Source organism: Nyctereutes procyonoides, unplaced genomic scaffold (genome assembly GCF_905146905.1).
Source record: "Nyctereutes procyonoides isolate TBG_1078 unplaced genomic scaffold, NYPRO_anot_genome, whole genome shotgun sequence".
In the NCBI taxonomy this organism is placed as follows: domain Eukaryota; kingdom Metazoa; phylum Chordata; class Mammalia; order Carnivora; family Canidae; genus Nyctereutes; species Nyctereutes procyonoides.
The window spans coordinates 53,436,528-53,453,830 of NW_026575131.1; the positions used below are offsets into that span (position 1 = coordinate 53,436,528).

At 40.1% G+C, this 17,303-nt stretch overlaps 1 protein-coding gene across 1 annotated transcript in view; it reads right to left on the bottom strand.

The window, feature by feature from the left end:
* The window catches only part of LOC129522498 (putative adhesion G protein-coupled receptor E4P), a 44,263-nt gene that overhangs the window by 7,167 nt on the left and 19,793 nt on the right, over positions 1-17,303 (bottom strand). The window contains exons 6-12 of the mRNA XM_055344812.1: positions 16,823-16,863; positions 16,027-16,165; positions 15,415-15,522; positions 12,282-12,466; positions 11,513-11,680; positions 5,281-5,475; positions 1,661-1,896 (exon numbers count right to left, since the gene is read on the bottom strand). Coding sequence (XP_055200787.1) covers positions 1,661-1,896; positions 5,281-5,475; positions 11,513-11,680; positions 12,282-12,466; positions 15,415-15,522; positions 16,027-16,165; positions 16,823-16,863 — 1,072 coding nt within the window. The remainder of the gene's footprint in view (positions 1-1,660; positions 1,897-5,280; positions 5,476-11,512; positions 11,681-12,281; positions 12,467-15,414; positions 15,523-16,026; positions 16,166-16,822; positions 16,864-17,303) is intronic.

Consider the following 17,303-nt stretch of genomic DNA (forward strand, 5'->3'; position numbering starts at 1 on the left):
ATATTGCCAAATCTTGATGTTAAGTAGAGTCAGTCCTCTGACTTTGTTCTTTCCTTCAATATTGTGTTAGTTCTTCAGGATCTTTTGCTTCTCTAAATTAACATTAGAATCAGTTTATCAATATCTACAAAATAATTTTTTGGGATTGTTGTGAATGCATTGAATCTATAGGTCAAGTTAGAAAGAACTGACTGACTCCTCGGCAATATTAATTCTTCCTCTCCATGAACAATGACCATCTCTCCATTTATTTGAATCTTCTTTGATTTCTTTCATCACACTTTTGCAGTTTTCCTCATATGGATCTTGTAGGAAAGATCAAATGAGATCATGTGTATATAGGTTTTGAATATGTTTCCTGGCGAAGAGATGGGGCTCAGTTAATAGTACCCTATTAGTAACAATTGGTATAAGAGAGTAAAAATAGTAATTTAACTAGAGCAAGAAAACCTACCAATGCTAATGAAGTATATTCATGTACGAAGTATGCTGTTGCCCAAGTACTTTTTATTATGTCATGGCTTATGTTGGCAAAGATAGTCAATTATTCTGAACAGAAACCTGGCAGCATAAAACTATTAAATCTAACAAGTTTGTCAACACTTAGTGAACAGAAAAGCTCCTGTGCTTATGTTCTATACCAAGTGTTACAAATGACAGGCCAAATCCAGTCCACCACTTGTTTTTGTAAATAAAGTTTTATTGAAACACAGCCACATCCATCCATTTAATATGGTCTATGAATTGGCTGCTCCCCCACTCCAAGGGCAAAGTTCAGTAATTGTCACAAATACCATATGGCTCATGAGACAAAAACAGTTACTACTTGAATGCTTTATAGAAATTTTGTCCACCCCTGCTCTATGCTACCATAATATCCCCAGAATCATTCTGGCAGGATGTTTGGTTTAAGCTGGAGACAGGGCATCTTTTTTCCTTCAAGAGGATCACCTTCATTACGTTGTTTTAGCACATGCCCGCCTACTCCCTAACAGAAACCCCATTGCCAAAACACTAACATCTTAAACTAACTTTGCAGAGCTTTGCAAACTTCCTTAGTGAGGCAATAATCCCTTTAGTGAAGAATTCTGACTTCAGCTGTGATCTTGAGAAAGTTTCTTCGATGCACTAAGCCCCAATATGACATCATGAACAGTGCTGACCCCACAGGATTACAGGGAGAATGAGATGAAATATAGGCTATCTCTGAGGCATCACAAACCTTCCAATTTGCTGCTATTGTTACTCTTTTCATTTTGGGGATGAATCTCAACCTCTTCAGCCACTCTTTCAGAATCCTACAGAGCACAGAGGCTACAAGTGGGCTTTTTCATCCTTGAGGTTATTGAATGTACTTTTTGTCCCTAATATCCTGAAGTTGTAATCAAAATTTAATGTGTAAGTACATTTGTCTGAAAGGTACATTTCCCTCTTTGGGGAAATAGGCCCTGGATTTCACCAAGTCTCAAAATGATCCAGCCCCCAAAGATGCTGAGGACCATTTCTCTAGGGATTTCTAAGAGAAAATAGAATTTTGGCTTATAAAGAGACTGGTTTGAGGAATAATTTACAATGGGAAATGGACTGAAATGCTTTTGATTTCTGATCATGTATCAGCCATAGACACCACTTCCACCATCAAGGCATACATCATGCTTACTGTGTGTGTGTTCCATAATTTTGGGGTCCTATTACTGCAGACACAGCCACAATCAGAGCTGGAATCCCGTAGCCAAAAGGGTACATGAACTTCTTCTTGAATTTGCCTGCACTGGTGTAGTTGGCCACCTTGAGATTCCTAACAGTGAGGAAGAGATGCAGCCCTTCAAGGAGCATCCAGGTGAAGGCGGCCAGGTAGAGGTAGTGCAGCACCCCTGCAATGATGGAGCACAGCATCTGGAGAGGAGACAAGAGTTAGGAATGTGGTTTGTACCCCTGTACCCAATTATGTCCTCAGCATTTAGCATTACTTGGGTGTGGCCTGCATTTTCAATTCTAACACCTGTAATATTTTACCTGGGAGCAACACAATTTGGGGAGCTCTCAGTGACCCCATGCTTACCTCATATACAGGGCAAGCCAGAAATGCCAAGGAATGAATGTCATAGGAAGAGTCCTCAGATCCATGACAGATGAAATTTGGTAGATGAATAGTCCATGGCCCTTGCCCTTTGTGTGGGTGTGATGCTTATTTTTATGTATCAACTCAATTGAGGTAATGAATGCCCAGATAACAGGTAAAACATTATTTCTGGGTGTGTCTGTGTGGGTGTTTCAGGAAGACATTAGCATTTGAGTCAGTAGGCTGAGTAAAGAAGATCACACTGACCAATGAGGGCAGGCATCAACCATTCCACCTTAAGTCTAAAAGTAACATATGGAGGAAAGGAGAATTTGCTCTCTCTGCTTGAGCTGGGACATCAAGCTCTCAGACATTGGTGGTTGTGGTTCCAATAAACAAAACAGACTGTTTTATAAAAACTGATTTTTTTTTTGTTTTTTTTTACAGAAACAGAGTGGGCCAGAATCAGCCTCAGCACTTACTCTGTCAATCTGCCCATTTCCTAATGAGGAAATTGGAGCCCAAAGAGGTAAAAATCTCACCCAAGATCACACAGCTAGTAAAAAATAAAAATGTTTTTGAAACCCTGTCTCCAGAGATTGTACTTACTCTTAACCATAGCAATGTACTGCCTCCCAAGGAGGAAAACAGTGCTTTTGTAACCTTCTGGCTCTGAGATCATAGTCTTTTAGTGTTAAAAGGAGTTTTGGAAAACAGCTAGTTCCAATTCTTCCTGGATATTATGATGCCTGTGATCATAATGGAGACAAAAGCTAATGTTGTTAGTATAGCAAAGCCACTGTCACTCAGAATTAAAAACTCCCTCCACCTCTGATTCCAGACTATAGATTGTCATTAGGATGGGACTTCCCAGCTAGAGAATACACCACCCTGCTCCCCTGTTGTTAGGTGGGACCATACCACGGATTTATAGCCAGTAGAATGTGAAGGGACACGATATACACAACTTTCTAAGAGGGCCTGTATAAACCTCCCTCGTGGGACTCTGCCATGTTTTTTCTTTTCAGTTGGCTAAAATAAAAGGACTCTTGGATGACCTTTAAAGTTGTCTTGGATGACCTTTAAAGTTGTCTTGGATGACCTTTAAAGTTGTGCATAACTGTTGGTGGGAATGTGAACTGGTGCAGCCACTCTGGAAAACTGTGGGGAGGTTCCTCACAGAGTTAAAAATAGACCTGCCCTACGACCCAGCAATTGCACTGCTGGGGATTTACCCCAAAGATACAGATGCAGTGAAATGCTGGGACACCTGCACCCCGATGTTTATAGCAGCAATGTCCACAATAGCTAAACTGTGGAAGGAGCCTCGGTGCCCATCGAAAGATAAATGGATAAAGAAGATGTGGTCTATGTATACAATGGAATATTCCTCAGCCATTAGAAATGACAAATACCCACCATTTGCTTCGACGTGGATGGAACTGGAGGGTATTATGCTGAGTGAAATAAGTCAATTGGAGGAGAACAAACATTGTATGGTCTCATTCATTTGGGGAATATAAAAAATAGTGAAAGGGAATAAAGGGGAAAGGAGAGAAAATGAGTGGGAAATATTAGGGAGGGAGACAGAACATGAGAGACTCCTAACTCTGGGAAACCAACTAGGGGTGGTGGAAAGGGAGGTGGGCGGAGGGTGGGGGTGGGGGTGACTGGGTGACGGGCACTGAGGGGGGCACTTGATGGGATGAGCACTGGGTGTCATGCTATATGTTGGCAAATTGAACTCCAATAAAAAATTTAAAAATTAATAAATAAAAATAAAAAATATGTAAAAAATAATAAAATAAAATATTTAACAAAAAATAAACAAATAAAGTTGTGCATAGAAGGGACGCCTGGGTGGCTCAGCAGTTGAGCGTCTGTCTTCAGCTCAAGGTGTGATTCCTGGGTCCTGGATGGAGTCCCACATCGGGCTTCCCTTGGGGAGCCTGCTTCTTCCTCTGCCTGTGTCTCTGCCTCTCTTTCTGTGTCTCTCATGAATAAATAAACAAAATCTTAAAAAAAAAATAAAGTTGTGCATAGAAGACAGAAAAGCTTCCATCAGCCTGAGGTTGGAGGATAGACACTTTTCAAACCTGTTTGTCCACCCTCTATGGTACAGAAGGGGGAAATTAATCACTCTTGTGATAACCCACTGACATTTTGGAGTTTATTTATTATAGGAACTATTGTTACCTTACTTAATACCATCAGCCTAACTCTCAATCAGCTTGATAAATGGCTTCTCAGCAAGTACAGGTCTCATTCAGAGCTACAGATGAGGAGAGTTGAAATGGAAACTTGCTTTTCCCCCTAATACCATCACTGCTGACTATTTTGTAATTTTTTACTTATTTTAAAAAATTTAAAATTTAAATTCATGTAGTTAACATATAGTGCATTATTAGCTTCAGGTGTAGAATTCAGTGAATCATCAGTTGTATACAACACCCAGTGCTCACTACATCAAGTGTCCTCCTTGATACCCATCACTCAATTACCCCATCCCCCCACTCACCTCCCCTTCAGCAACCCTCAATTTGTTTCCTAGAGTTAAGAGTCTTTTTGGGGCACTGGGTGGCTCAGTTTGTTGAACAATCAACTCTTGGTTTCAGCTCAGTTCATGATCTCAGGTTGTGGGATCAAGCCCCTCACAGGATTCCATGCTCAGCAGAGTCTGCTTGGGATTCTCTCTCTCTGCCTCTCCCCCTGCTTTCTTTCTCTCTCTCGAAATAAATAAATCCTGGGAAAAAAAAGTCACTTATGGTTTGCCTCCTTTTCTGTTTTTATCTTATTTTATTTTTCCTTCCCTTCCCCTATGTTCATCTGTTTTATTTCTTAAATTCCACATATGAGTAAAATCATGTGGTATTTGTCTTTCTCAGACTGATTTTTTAAAAGATTTTTATTTATTTATTCATGAGAGACACAAAGAGAGAGGCAGAGACATAGGCAGAGGTAGAAGCAGGCTCCCCAGAGAGAGCCCAATGTGGGACTCGATCCCAGGACCCTGGGGTCATGACCTGAGCCAGAGGCTGAGGCTCAACCCCTGAGCTACTCACTCATTCCTCAGACTGATTTATTATGCTTAGCATAATACTCTCTAGTTCCATCCATACTGTTACCATCACTGCTGTCTCTTGTCTTCTCCCTCCTTCCTCAAGACAAGATGGCTAGATTTGATTATGACAGCAAGGTGATTTGGTTAAATCACCTACCTTGGGCTTAGTTTGATTAATCCCTGTAAGGAAGAGCAGGTGGGCCAGGAAGAGGCAAATGGAGAGCTGCAAGTGGAGGGAGGTACTCATGTTCTGGATGGATCTGCATAGGAGGAAGGTGAGGGCTGCCAGGAGGAGGCACAGCAGAGAGAGGCTCAGCCCCACATAGGTGATCACAGTCAGCACAGGATCCACCTATAAGCCACCAAAGGAAGAATCCATTATCGTTTCCAATTCTGCAGTTATGTTTCTGATGGAGAGTCTGATAGGCTTCCCAGTTCAGTCCTTTATACAACTGACTTGACCTCTCTGAGATCTGATGTTTCCATCTTCAAAATGGGTGCACTCATAGCATCCAGCACACAAGGCTATCAAGAAACCAAAACCCTAGCCTGGTGCTATCCAAAAGAAATATGTGAGCCACATGTGGAATTTTAAATTTTCTAGTAGCCATACCTTTTAAAATGTGAAAAGAATCAGGTCAAATTAACTTAATCGTATATATTCAAAATATTATCAGTACAATGTATTGAATATAACATAATCAATATAACAAAAATGCAATCAGTTCAGATTACAATCAATGTAAAACAATTGTTAATGAGATATTTAAGAGAGGGGGTCCAAGATGGTGGAGGAATAGACCTTAGTTTCATCTGGTCCTGGGAATTCAGCTAGATAGCTATCAAATCATTTTTGAACACCTGCAAACTCAACCGGAGATCTAAGAAAAGAATAGCTGCAACTCTAAACAGTCACCCCAACCCCCCGCCCACCTCCCTTTCCACTACCCCTTGTTCATTTCCCAGAGTTAGGTATCTCTCATGTTTTGACACCCTCACTGATATTTTCACTCATTTTCTCTCCTTTCCCCTTTATTCCCTTTCACTATTTTTTATATTCCCCAAATGAATGAGACTATATAATGTTTGTACTTCTCTGATCGACTTATTTCATTCAGCATAATACCCTCCAGTTCCATCCACATCGAAGCAAATAGTGGAAGGGGGCACTTGGCAGGATGAGCACTGGGTGTTATGCTACATGTTGGCAAATTGAACTCCAATTAAAACAAACAAACAAACAAATAAATAACCACTTTCTGCAAGGTAGGAGGAGTTGAGAAGTGAATCTGAGGAGATATCTGGGAAGATAAATCAAGGAGGGGAGGGAACATCCAGAAGCTGGCTACCAGAAAGTGATATAGCAGCAGAGAACAAAATCAGAACTTTTAGAAGTCTGCTCCAGTGATGGATGTCCCTGCCTGAAAGGTGCTCAAGTGGTGAAACCAAGCAGTATCCGAGGTGGAACAGTGTGGTCTCAGGATCCTCAGGGTCATAGGAAGATTAGGGGTGCTGGAGTGTGGTAGAGTTCCCATCAGAACGAGGAAGCTAGCTGCAATCAGGGAGCCCAGGAGCAGGCTCTTAGCTCAAGGTTGCCATATACCAGAAAGGAACAGAGACAATATACAGAAACAATGACTTTACAGGTAATACAATGGCACTAAATTCATATCTTTCAATAATTACTCTGAGTATAAATGGGCTAAATGCCCCAATCAAAAGACACAGGATATCAGATTGGATAAAAAAGCAAGACTTGTTGATATGCTGTCTGCAAGAGACTCACTTTAGACCTAAAAACACCTCCAAGGGATCCCTGGGTGGCGCAGCGGTTTGGCGCCTGCCTTTGGCCCAGGGCGCGATCCTGGAGACCCGGGATCGAATCCCACGTCGGGCTCCCGGTGCATGGAGCCTGCTTCTCCCTCTGCCTGTGTCTCTGCCTCTCTCTCTCTCTCTGTGTGACTATCATAAATAAATAAAAATTAAAAAAAAAAAACCTCCAAATTTAAAATGAGGTGTTGGAAAACCATTTATCACACTAATAGACATCAAAAGAAAGCTGAGGTGGCAATCCTTATATCAGACAAATTAGATTTTAGACCAAAGACTGTAATAAGAGATAAGGAAGGACACTATCTCATAATTAAAGGGTCTATCCAACAAGAAGATCTAACAATTGTAAATATTTATGCCCCTCACATGGGAGAAGCCAATTATATAAACTAATTAATAAGAAAATTAAAGAAATACATCGATTATAATACATTAATAGTAGGGGATTTTAAACTCCACTCACTGCAATGGACATATCATCTAAGCAGAAAATAAACAAGGAAACAAGGGCTTTGAATGACACACTGGATCAGATGTACTTCACAGATGTATACAGAGCATTCCATCCTAAAGCAACAGAATACACATTCTTCTCAAGTGCACCAAAAACCTTCTCCAGAATAGATCATATACCGGGTCACAAATCAGGTCTCAATCTGTACCAAAAGATTGAGATCTTTCCCTGCATATTTTCAGACTCCACCCTGAAATTGCTAGAATTTATATAGGAATCCAGGAATGTGGCAGGATATAGAATAAATGCATAGAAATCATTTGCATTTCTATACACTAACAATGAGACAGAAGAACGAGAAATTAAGGAGTCAACCCCATTTACAATTGCAACCAAAACCATAAGATACCTAGGAATAAACCTAACTCAAGAGGTAAAAGATCTGTACTCTAAAAGCTAGAGAACTATTATGAAAGAAATTGAGGAAGACACATAGAAATGGAAAAATGTTCCATGCTCATGGATTGGGAGAACAAATATTGTTAAAATGTCTATGCTACCTAGAGCAATCTATACATTCAGCGTAATCCCTATCAAAATACTGTCAACTTTTTCTCACAGAGCTAGAACAAATAATCCTAATATCTGTATGGAACCAGAGAAGATCCCAAAGAGCCAAAGGAATGTTGAAAAAGAAAACCAAAGCTGATGTCATCACAATGCCGGACTTCAAGCTTTATTATAAAGCTGTAATCATCAAGACAGTATGGTCCTGGCACAAAAACAGACACATTGATCAATGGAACAGAATAGAGACAAAACATGAGAGACTAACTCTGGGAAATGAACAAGGGGTAGTGGAAGGGAAGGTGGGTGGGGGGATAGGGTGACTGGGTGATGGGCACTGAGGAGGGCACTTGACCGGATGTGCACTGGATGTTATACTATATGTTGGCAAATTGAACTCCAATAAAAAAAAAAATACAAAAAAAAAAAAAAGAAAGGAAAAGAATAAGAGCCCAGAAATGGGCACTCAACTCTATGGTCAACTAATCTTTGACAAAGCAGGAAAGAATATCTAATGAGGAAAAAAAAAAAAACCTCCTCAACAAATAGTATTGAAAAAATTGGACAGCCACATGTAAAAGAATAAAACCGGACCATTTCCGACATCACACACAAATTAGACTCAAAATGGATGAAAGACCTAAATATGAGACAGGAATCCTTCAAAATCCTGGAGGAGAACAGAGGCAGCAACTTCTATGACCTCAGTTGCAGCAATTTCTTGCTAGACATGTCTCCAAAGGCAAGGGAAACGAAGGCAAAAATGAATTATTGGGACTTCAAGATAAAGAGCTTTTGCACAGTAAAGCAAACAGTTGACAAAACTGAAAGACAACAGACAGAATGGGAGAAGATATTTGTAAATGTCTTATCAGATGAAGGACTACTATCCAAAATCTATAAAGAACTTATCAAACTCAGCAGCCAAAGAACAAATAATGTAATCAAAAATGGGCAAAAGAGATGAAAAAACAGTTCTCCAAAGAAGACATACACATGGCCAACAGACACACGAAAAAATGCTTCGCATCATTTGCCATCAGGGAAATACAAATCAAAACCATAATGAGGGGATCCCTGGGTGGCGCAGCGGTTTAGTAGCGCCTGCCTTTGGCTCAGGGCGCGATCCTGGAGACCCGGGATCGAGTCCCGCGTCGGGCTCCCGGTGCATGGAGCCTGCTTCTCCCTCTGCCTGTGTCTCTGCCTCTCTCTCTCTCTCTCTCTCTCTCTCTCTCTCTCTCTCTCTCTCGTAAATAAATAAAAAAAACAACCACAGTGAGATACCACTTTGCACCAGTCATAATGGCTAAAATGAACAAGTCAGGAAATGACGAATGTTAGTGAGGATGTGGAGAAAGAGGAACTCTACATTGTTGGTAGGACTGCAAGCTGATGCAGTCACTTTGAAAAACAGTACAGAGGTTCCTCAAAAAGTTGAAAATAGAGCTCCCTATGACCCAGCAATTGCACTATTTTTTACCTGAAAGGTACAAATGTACTGACCTGAAGGGGCACTTGCACCCCAATGTTTATAGCAGCAATGTCCACATTAGCCAAACTCTGGAAAGAGCCCATATGTCCATCAATCGATCAATGGATAAAGATGTGGTATATATATATATATATATATATATATATATATATATATATATATTCAATGCACTACTATTCAGCCACCAAAAAAGAAAAGAAAAGAAAAGAAATCTTGCCACTTGTAACAACATCAATGGAACTAGAGGATATTATGCTAAGCTACATAAATCAATCAGAGAAAGACAATTATCTTTTTTTTTAATTAATTTTTATTGGTGTTCAATTTACCAACATACAGAATAACACCCAGTGCTCATCCCGTCAAGTGTCCCCCTCAGTGCCCGTCACCCATTCACCCCCACCCCCGGTCCTCCTCCCCTTCCACCACCCCTAGTTCGTTTCCCAGAGTTAGGAGTCTTTATGTTCTGTGTCCCTTTCTGATATTTCCCACACATTTCTTCTCCCTTCCCTTATATTCCCTTTCACTATTATTCATATTCCCCAAATGAATGAGAACATACACTGTTTGGAGAAAGACAATTATCATATGATCTCACTCATGTGGAATTTAAGAAACAAAACAGTGGTCATAGGGGAAGAGAGAAAAAATAAGACAAAATCTGAGGGGGAGACAAACTATAAGAGACTCTTAATCATAGGAAATAAATTGAGGATTGCTGGAGGGGAAGGGGCTGAGGAGATGGGGTAACTGGGTGACAGATATTAAGGAGGGCATCTGATGTCATGAGCACTGGGCATTATATAAGACTGATGGATCAGTGACCTCTACCTCTGAAAGTAATACATTATATATTAATTAATTGGACTTAAACCTAAAAAATAAAATAATTTTTAAAAATGAGATATCTGATACTTTTTTTATATTAAGCCTTCAAAATCCAGAGCATATTTTTTTGCTTATGACACATCTGAGTTCAGATGCTATTGTTTTCAGTGATAAAAGTGAAATGAAGTCCTACCAATGAAGTTGTATTTAATGGAAAAATATTTCACACTGTTTAATTTAAATAAATTAAAATTAAATTAAATTAAATTAAATTAAAAAGTTGGTTCTCAGTCACACTAGCCACATTTCAAGTGCCCAATAGCCACATGTGGCTGATGATCCTATTGGACAACATAGGTCTCCAAAGTCAAATCCATGAAGGTTGGGATTTCTTTATCTGTTTTGTTCTCTGCCATATCCTCAATGCCTAGAATAGCGTCTGGCATATAGTAAGCAGTCATATGCAAATTTGTTGAATGAATAAAATGAAACCATGTATTTAAATGTGTAATATAATGGTTGTCATCAGTAAATGTTCAATAAATGAGAGCGTAAATAAGTAGGAGAAGAAGTTAGGTAAATTTCTTTAAGCCTGGCTTATCCTAGATGTGTTTGGGACCTGGGAAGTTCAAGGACCTATGCTTTTTCATTGGTGGCAGTCAGTTGCCTTCTTTCCCATCTGACTAGCTGTAACTTTCTTTTGCAGAGTAATGGATGTTTGAGTCCAGATTATCTTAGATCCCACCACTGTTGGGGCTGACAACCCAAACTTTCCAATGTTTGAGGGTTTTCTCTGCTAACTTAACCTCACTCTGCCCGTGCCCATGGACATCCCAGAATTAACATTCCCCACCCCCAGATGCACGTTTCAACCAATACCTGAAAGGAGGTGGTGTATAGATGCCCCAGCTCTCCTGCTGTTCAGTTAGGATGACTCAGGTGCATCTCCTGCACTGACTCCCAGAGTACTTGAGAGGGAATAAAGTTCTAGATACCCACAGTAGTGACCAGCTTGATAACGTTCTCTGTGTTAGCTTCTATTTTTTTCTTGTTTCATTTCCCAGCCCCTTACTGGTGCTTCCTGGAATTACCTCTCACGTAAGATACTTCCACTTGACTCCTTATCTTAGAGTCTTTTTCTAAGACATGGAGAGGACAATATCACAGTTTCTGGGACACAATCAGATACTAGGAGGGGACCATGGATCATGGTACCTTGGGAACAAAATCCATGAGGACAGCAAAGCTGGAAAGGTGGAAGCACTTGCATTTGGTGTGTGAATCATTGCTGTGCACATGATAGCAGCCCTTTGTTGACCAGGTGCCCCCCTCCTCTGATCCTTCCCAGAAGACGCAGAAAGGTTTTGTTCTTTCACCACCAGGCTGAAAAGAGAATAGCATAAAAGTGGAGCTCTTTCTGGTTTTATTATTTCAATTTTATAGGTTAGTCATGGATGTGTTACATTGGAAAATGGAATAAGAAAATCCCATTATCTAGAACACTAGTGAGAAAGAGTTTCATATGACCACACCTGCTGTGGGGTTTATTCTTCATTTATTCTTCCCTTCTCTGGTCACCTCAGAGCCTCAGGGATTGACCTTTATGAACTGCTTTCCCCAGGCTCCATATCATTGGGACAACTAATGAGAGGAACTGGTGAGAAGTCCTTAAACAAGAGGAGGAGGAGGTCAGGTGTTTCTTCCAGTTGCTTCTGCTTCAGGATATCTGTGTCTCCAGCAGGGCAACCCTTCTGTGTGCCTCCAGCACACACTGGGTTCAACAATGCTCATCCCTCCATTGCCTTTTTAGGCTTAAATATGATAATAGCTTCCCCTTCCCCTGGTGCAAATCTCTGAGTGCCTCAACATTTCTTGTTGGTTCTGTTAACTGAATGAGCAGAGTTGGATTCAGTTTCTTGACAGGACCCTGATAACACACCTCTCTGAGGTAATGCACAGAGAAGCAGTCATGGATTTTGCTCACCTGAATATGTTGGAAGGTCAGGAACACAGGTTTAGACAGACGTACTTTTTTCTTCATACTAATGGTGCCACTCACGACACGAGAGTTCAGTTTCATTTCCTGTGTCCCTCTTTCATCATTAAAAAAGGATCCATTCAGAATATCCCCAAAACTCTGATACGTGATGATTGCAACTGCACTTTTATCTGAGAAAACAGAAGAGAAATCACTTTAGAGGGCATCCATATTATGGGAAATCGGTATACTAGTGTCTTGCGTGAGAGTCATAAGGCAAACATTACATCGCTCTTGGAAATCCCTTATGTTGAATCCCTGGGTGGCTCAGTGGTTTGGCGCCTGCCTTTGGCCCAGGGCGTGATCCTGGAGTCCCAGGATCGAGTCCCACATCGGGATCCCTGCATGGAGCCTGCTTCTCTCTCTGCCTCTCTCTCTCTCTGTGTCTCTCATGAATGAATAAATGAATGAATGAATAAATAAATAAATAAATATCTTAAAAAAAGAAAAAAAGGGAATCCCTTATGTTGCCCCACCAATACATTACATGTGGTTTGAGGTACAGCATTTTGTATATATAATACAAATTATAATGCACCACACATTATAAGAGATATATATATGTAAAATACCTGTTAACGTGTTGTAAGAATATATATGAGCACTTATACCTCAAAATCATGAGGCAAGATGTTTGTTCTCAAAAGAGCAAATAGAACTCAGGTAGTATAAGGAAATCACACATTCCCATCTTCCATCTCAAGCTCATTCTGGGTTATCTAATTCAGAAAGTTATGGAAAGGTATGCAGGATGACACATTTCTATTTAATTCATTCTCTCATTCTCCTTCCCTCTCTCTGTCTTTCTCTGTTTCTCTCCTCTCCCTCCCATTTTCTTTCTCCTTTTTGGGCAACAATAATTTAATTCACAGCAGGTAAATTCACATATGATGCTCTGTAGTGTGATGTAGTATTTCTTAAACTGCAATTATTCCTGGGCCACCATCCCAGTTTTAGCCAAATCCACTTACCACCTGTATTATTATTTACTCCATTAAAAAAAATCAACTCATTTGGAGATCTTTTTCCTCCCCCTTCTCATCCGACAGCTCACAATAAGGAGTAGTGGTTAATCAGTGGCTGGGAATTTTCTGGAGAAAATACAGCAGGTATTTCACTCTCTCCAGAGAACTAGGTCATGCACTCATTCACTAATGTATTTATTCATTCTTTCACCAAATATTTATTGACCATCTAGTGTGTGCCAGACAGTGTTCTAGGCATTTCAATGCAACAGTGAAGAAAACAGGCTGAGTTCTTGCCATAAGAGAGCTGATATTATAGTGGGAGTGATGGACAACAAATAAATTAAGAAAAAGTGCATAGTGTGCATGCTGTGCAGAAATTTAAATGAGATGATGGAATAAAGCAGGTGTGGCAAACTGTGGCCTGAGAATCAAATCTATCCTACAACCTATTTTTGTACATAAAGCTTTATTGGCACACACATGTCCCTTCATTTACATATCAGCTATGGCTGTTCTCCCACTACAATGTCAGGGTTGAGTAGTTAAAGTTCATCTGGCTCAAGCAAGGCAAGGGAAAGAAAAGCAAAAATAAACTATTGGAATTCATCAAAATAAAAAAGCTTCTGCACAGTGAAGGAAACAATCAACAAAACTAAAAGGCAACCTTTGGAATGGGAGAAGATATTTGCAAATAACATATCTGATAAAGGTTAGTTTTATAAAGAACTTACATAAAGCTCAACACCCAGAAAACAAATAATCCAGTTGAAAGATGGGCAGTAGACATGAACAGACATTTTTCCAAAGAAGACAGATGGCTAACAGACACTTGAAAAGATGCTCAATATCACTCATCATCAGGGAAATACAAATCAAAACCATGATGAGATACCACTTCACACCTGTCAAGATGGCTAAAATTAACAACACAGGAAACAACAGATGTTGGCAAGGTTGCAGAGAAAGGGGAAACCTCTTATACTGTTGGTGAGAATGTGAATTGGTGCAGCCACTGTGGAAAACAGTATGGAAGTTCCTCAAAAAGTTAAAGATAGAACTACCCAATGATCCAGCAATTGCACTACAGGATATTTATCCAAAGGATAGAAAAATACTGCTTTGAAGGGATACATGCACCCCAGTGTTTATAGGAGCATTATCAACAATAGCCAAACTATGGAAAGAGCCTAGATGTCCATCAACTGATGAATGGAAAAGAAGTAAGACGTGGGAGATAGATGGCTAGATAGATGATAGATAGATAGATAGATAGATAGATAGATAGATAGATAGATAGAAAATGGAATATTACTTAGCATAAAAAGGAATGAAATCTTGCTTTTTGCAATGACATGGATGGAGCTAGAGTATATGCTAAATGAAATAGGTTTGTCAGAGAAAGACAAATACTATATGATTTCACTCACATGTGGAATTTAGAAACAAAACAGATGAACATAGGGGAAAAAAGAAAAAAAGAGGGACAAACCATAAAACAGATTTTTAACTATAGAGAAAAAACTGAGGGTTCCTGGAAGGAAGGTGGGTGGTGAGATGGGTTAAATGGGGGATGGGTATTAAGGAGGATACTTGTGATGAGCACTGGATGTTGTATGAAAGTGATGAATCACTAAATTCTATATCTGAAACTAATATTACACAATATGTTAATTAACTGGTATTTAAATAAGAACTTGAGAAAAAATGACTATTTGGTCCTTTCACAGAAAAAGTTTGCTGATGTGTAGGACAGAGGAAGACTAGGGACTATTTTAAATAAGGTGATCATTAAACACTACTCAATGGAAAGAGTATTCAAGGCAAGAATCATCTGCTGCCTTCAAGTGCTGCCTTTTCAGACTATCACATGGAAACAGAGCATGCATCAGCCAGTCCCTTTTAAGGAAGCATGTCAAGCGTTCCCTGTTTGAACTTCAGTGTGTCACAAAGTACTCACTATGTCTCCCAAATTGCCAGGGTAGTGGTCATCATGTAGAGTCTTCCCTACCTTGAAAACTTTCTAAGTCCTTTCCTCTTGGCACAATCACCTAGAAACGAGACAACAGTGCCTAGGATATGGAGATCAGAAGAATCCATCTTAAACACAGTACCTCTTGTGGTTCCTTTGAAAGCATCGGTACAGTTGATATTCATAGTGTTATTTCCAGCTTCCAGAACAGTCTTCTCACTTGTCTCATTGCACCTCTTGATTTCATAGACTGGAAACATTAAGAAAATGAGTCCTGCTTTGCTTGCTTCTCATGCATAAGAAGTTAGTTGAAGAACTCCCTTCTTTGAAAGACTCCCTACTGATGATTTCTTTTTCTGCGTGCGTGGTAGACCAGATGGCACTCCCTTTTACAGATGGTCAAAATGGCCTAAGCAGCATACAGTGGCCACAGCAACCCAGGAGAAGAGAGGGAATGGCTATGCTTCCTGGAGAGGTGGCAAGCTCATCCTTTATGTATAATATTTAAAAGATCAAAAAATCTTTAAATAATTATACTGGAGTGCCTGATAAGGGGGTCGATAACTTAAGACTTTAAGCAGGAGAACTAAATATTTAAAATTTTCCAAGGAAAGTCATCTGAGAGCAGGTCTGCATTTGGGAAGAACCCCTTGAATGAATTCTCTATGTCACATAAATATAGAAACACAGGGTCTCACAATAGATCACCTTCATAAAATGTTTTGGTCATAAGGAAATTACTGTTGTTTCTTACCTATACCAAGTGCAGAATTATCATGCTTTCCTGGAGAAGCTAAACCCTCAGTCCATATGTTCACTTCCATTTCTTGAAATAGCTGGGTAGCTATCTTTGCAATCTGCTCTTTGGTGGTTCCATTGTTCCTCAGAGTTTCCTTTCAAAGAAATAAAGCTAATTAAGTAGGCTCTTCATGAAACTTGAAAAAGCAGGAATATACTTGGTTGTGGTTGGATGATCCCAGGAGGCAATAGCACTGATCAAGGTGTAAGCTCTGTACTTTCAACCTGATATGTGTCTTCTCACTGACCACATACAGCCCTGCGAAGGGCATATCATTCACTCCATTGTATTTATGGGAACATGAGGGCCTAAGGATGAGGTGTCTAGAATCCATGAAAAGTGCCTTATGGAGGAAGAAGATAGGAAGAGGATGGGAAGTGGTGACAGGGATAGAGTGAAGCTATAATGCTGGTACTTGAACAACAGCTGAGGCATTAAAAGCCTTTCCCACAGGTTCTCAATGTCTATTGACATTTGAGACCAGATAATGTGGGGGCTGTCCTCAGGCATGGCAAAATGTTTAGCAGCATTCCTGGTCTCTATCCTCTAGATGCCAGTAGCACCCTAGTTGTGACAACCAAAAATGTCCCCAGACATTGCCAGATGTCTCCTGGGAGAAAGGACAAATCATTCCTGTGTGAGAGCTGGTGTGTTCTGAAAGGCAGAGGGGGCCATGGTAGTTATTTGAACAGGAGAATGACAAGGCAAGACTGGCCAGTTGCCTCCCAGATCTAGGCTTCACTTCACTCACCTGAATGTTTCCTAAGGATGATGTCCCCTTACTGGTGCCCTCTGGGAAAAAAAAAAGTAGCCATTGAGTGGAATGTGGGGGGTAAGACACCTGACCTACAACCCCTTTCTAATTACTCTCGAGTTGGGTTTCTCCCTGATGCTTCCCATTCTTGCCCAAGCCCCCTCTAAGAAGTCCAAATGTCTTCTACAGTAGAAATTTAAAAGAGGATTAGGGCAAGGCCTCCAGTTCAAGAATTTAGTCAACAGTATTTATTGAACAGCTACTAAAAGCCAGGAATAATACTAAACCTTATGGAAATAAGTTCACAAAGAAACGAAGGGTATTCCCTTGTGGAATTTGCAGTCTGGTGGGAAAGTCACTAGGTAAATAATGACAAATAAATGATTAAGTGATTACAACGGTCCAGCATGTTCTTAATATATAGGATAAGATACCTTGGGAGCACACAGAGAAGTCCTAGAATATGAAGGGTTCAGAG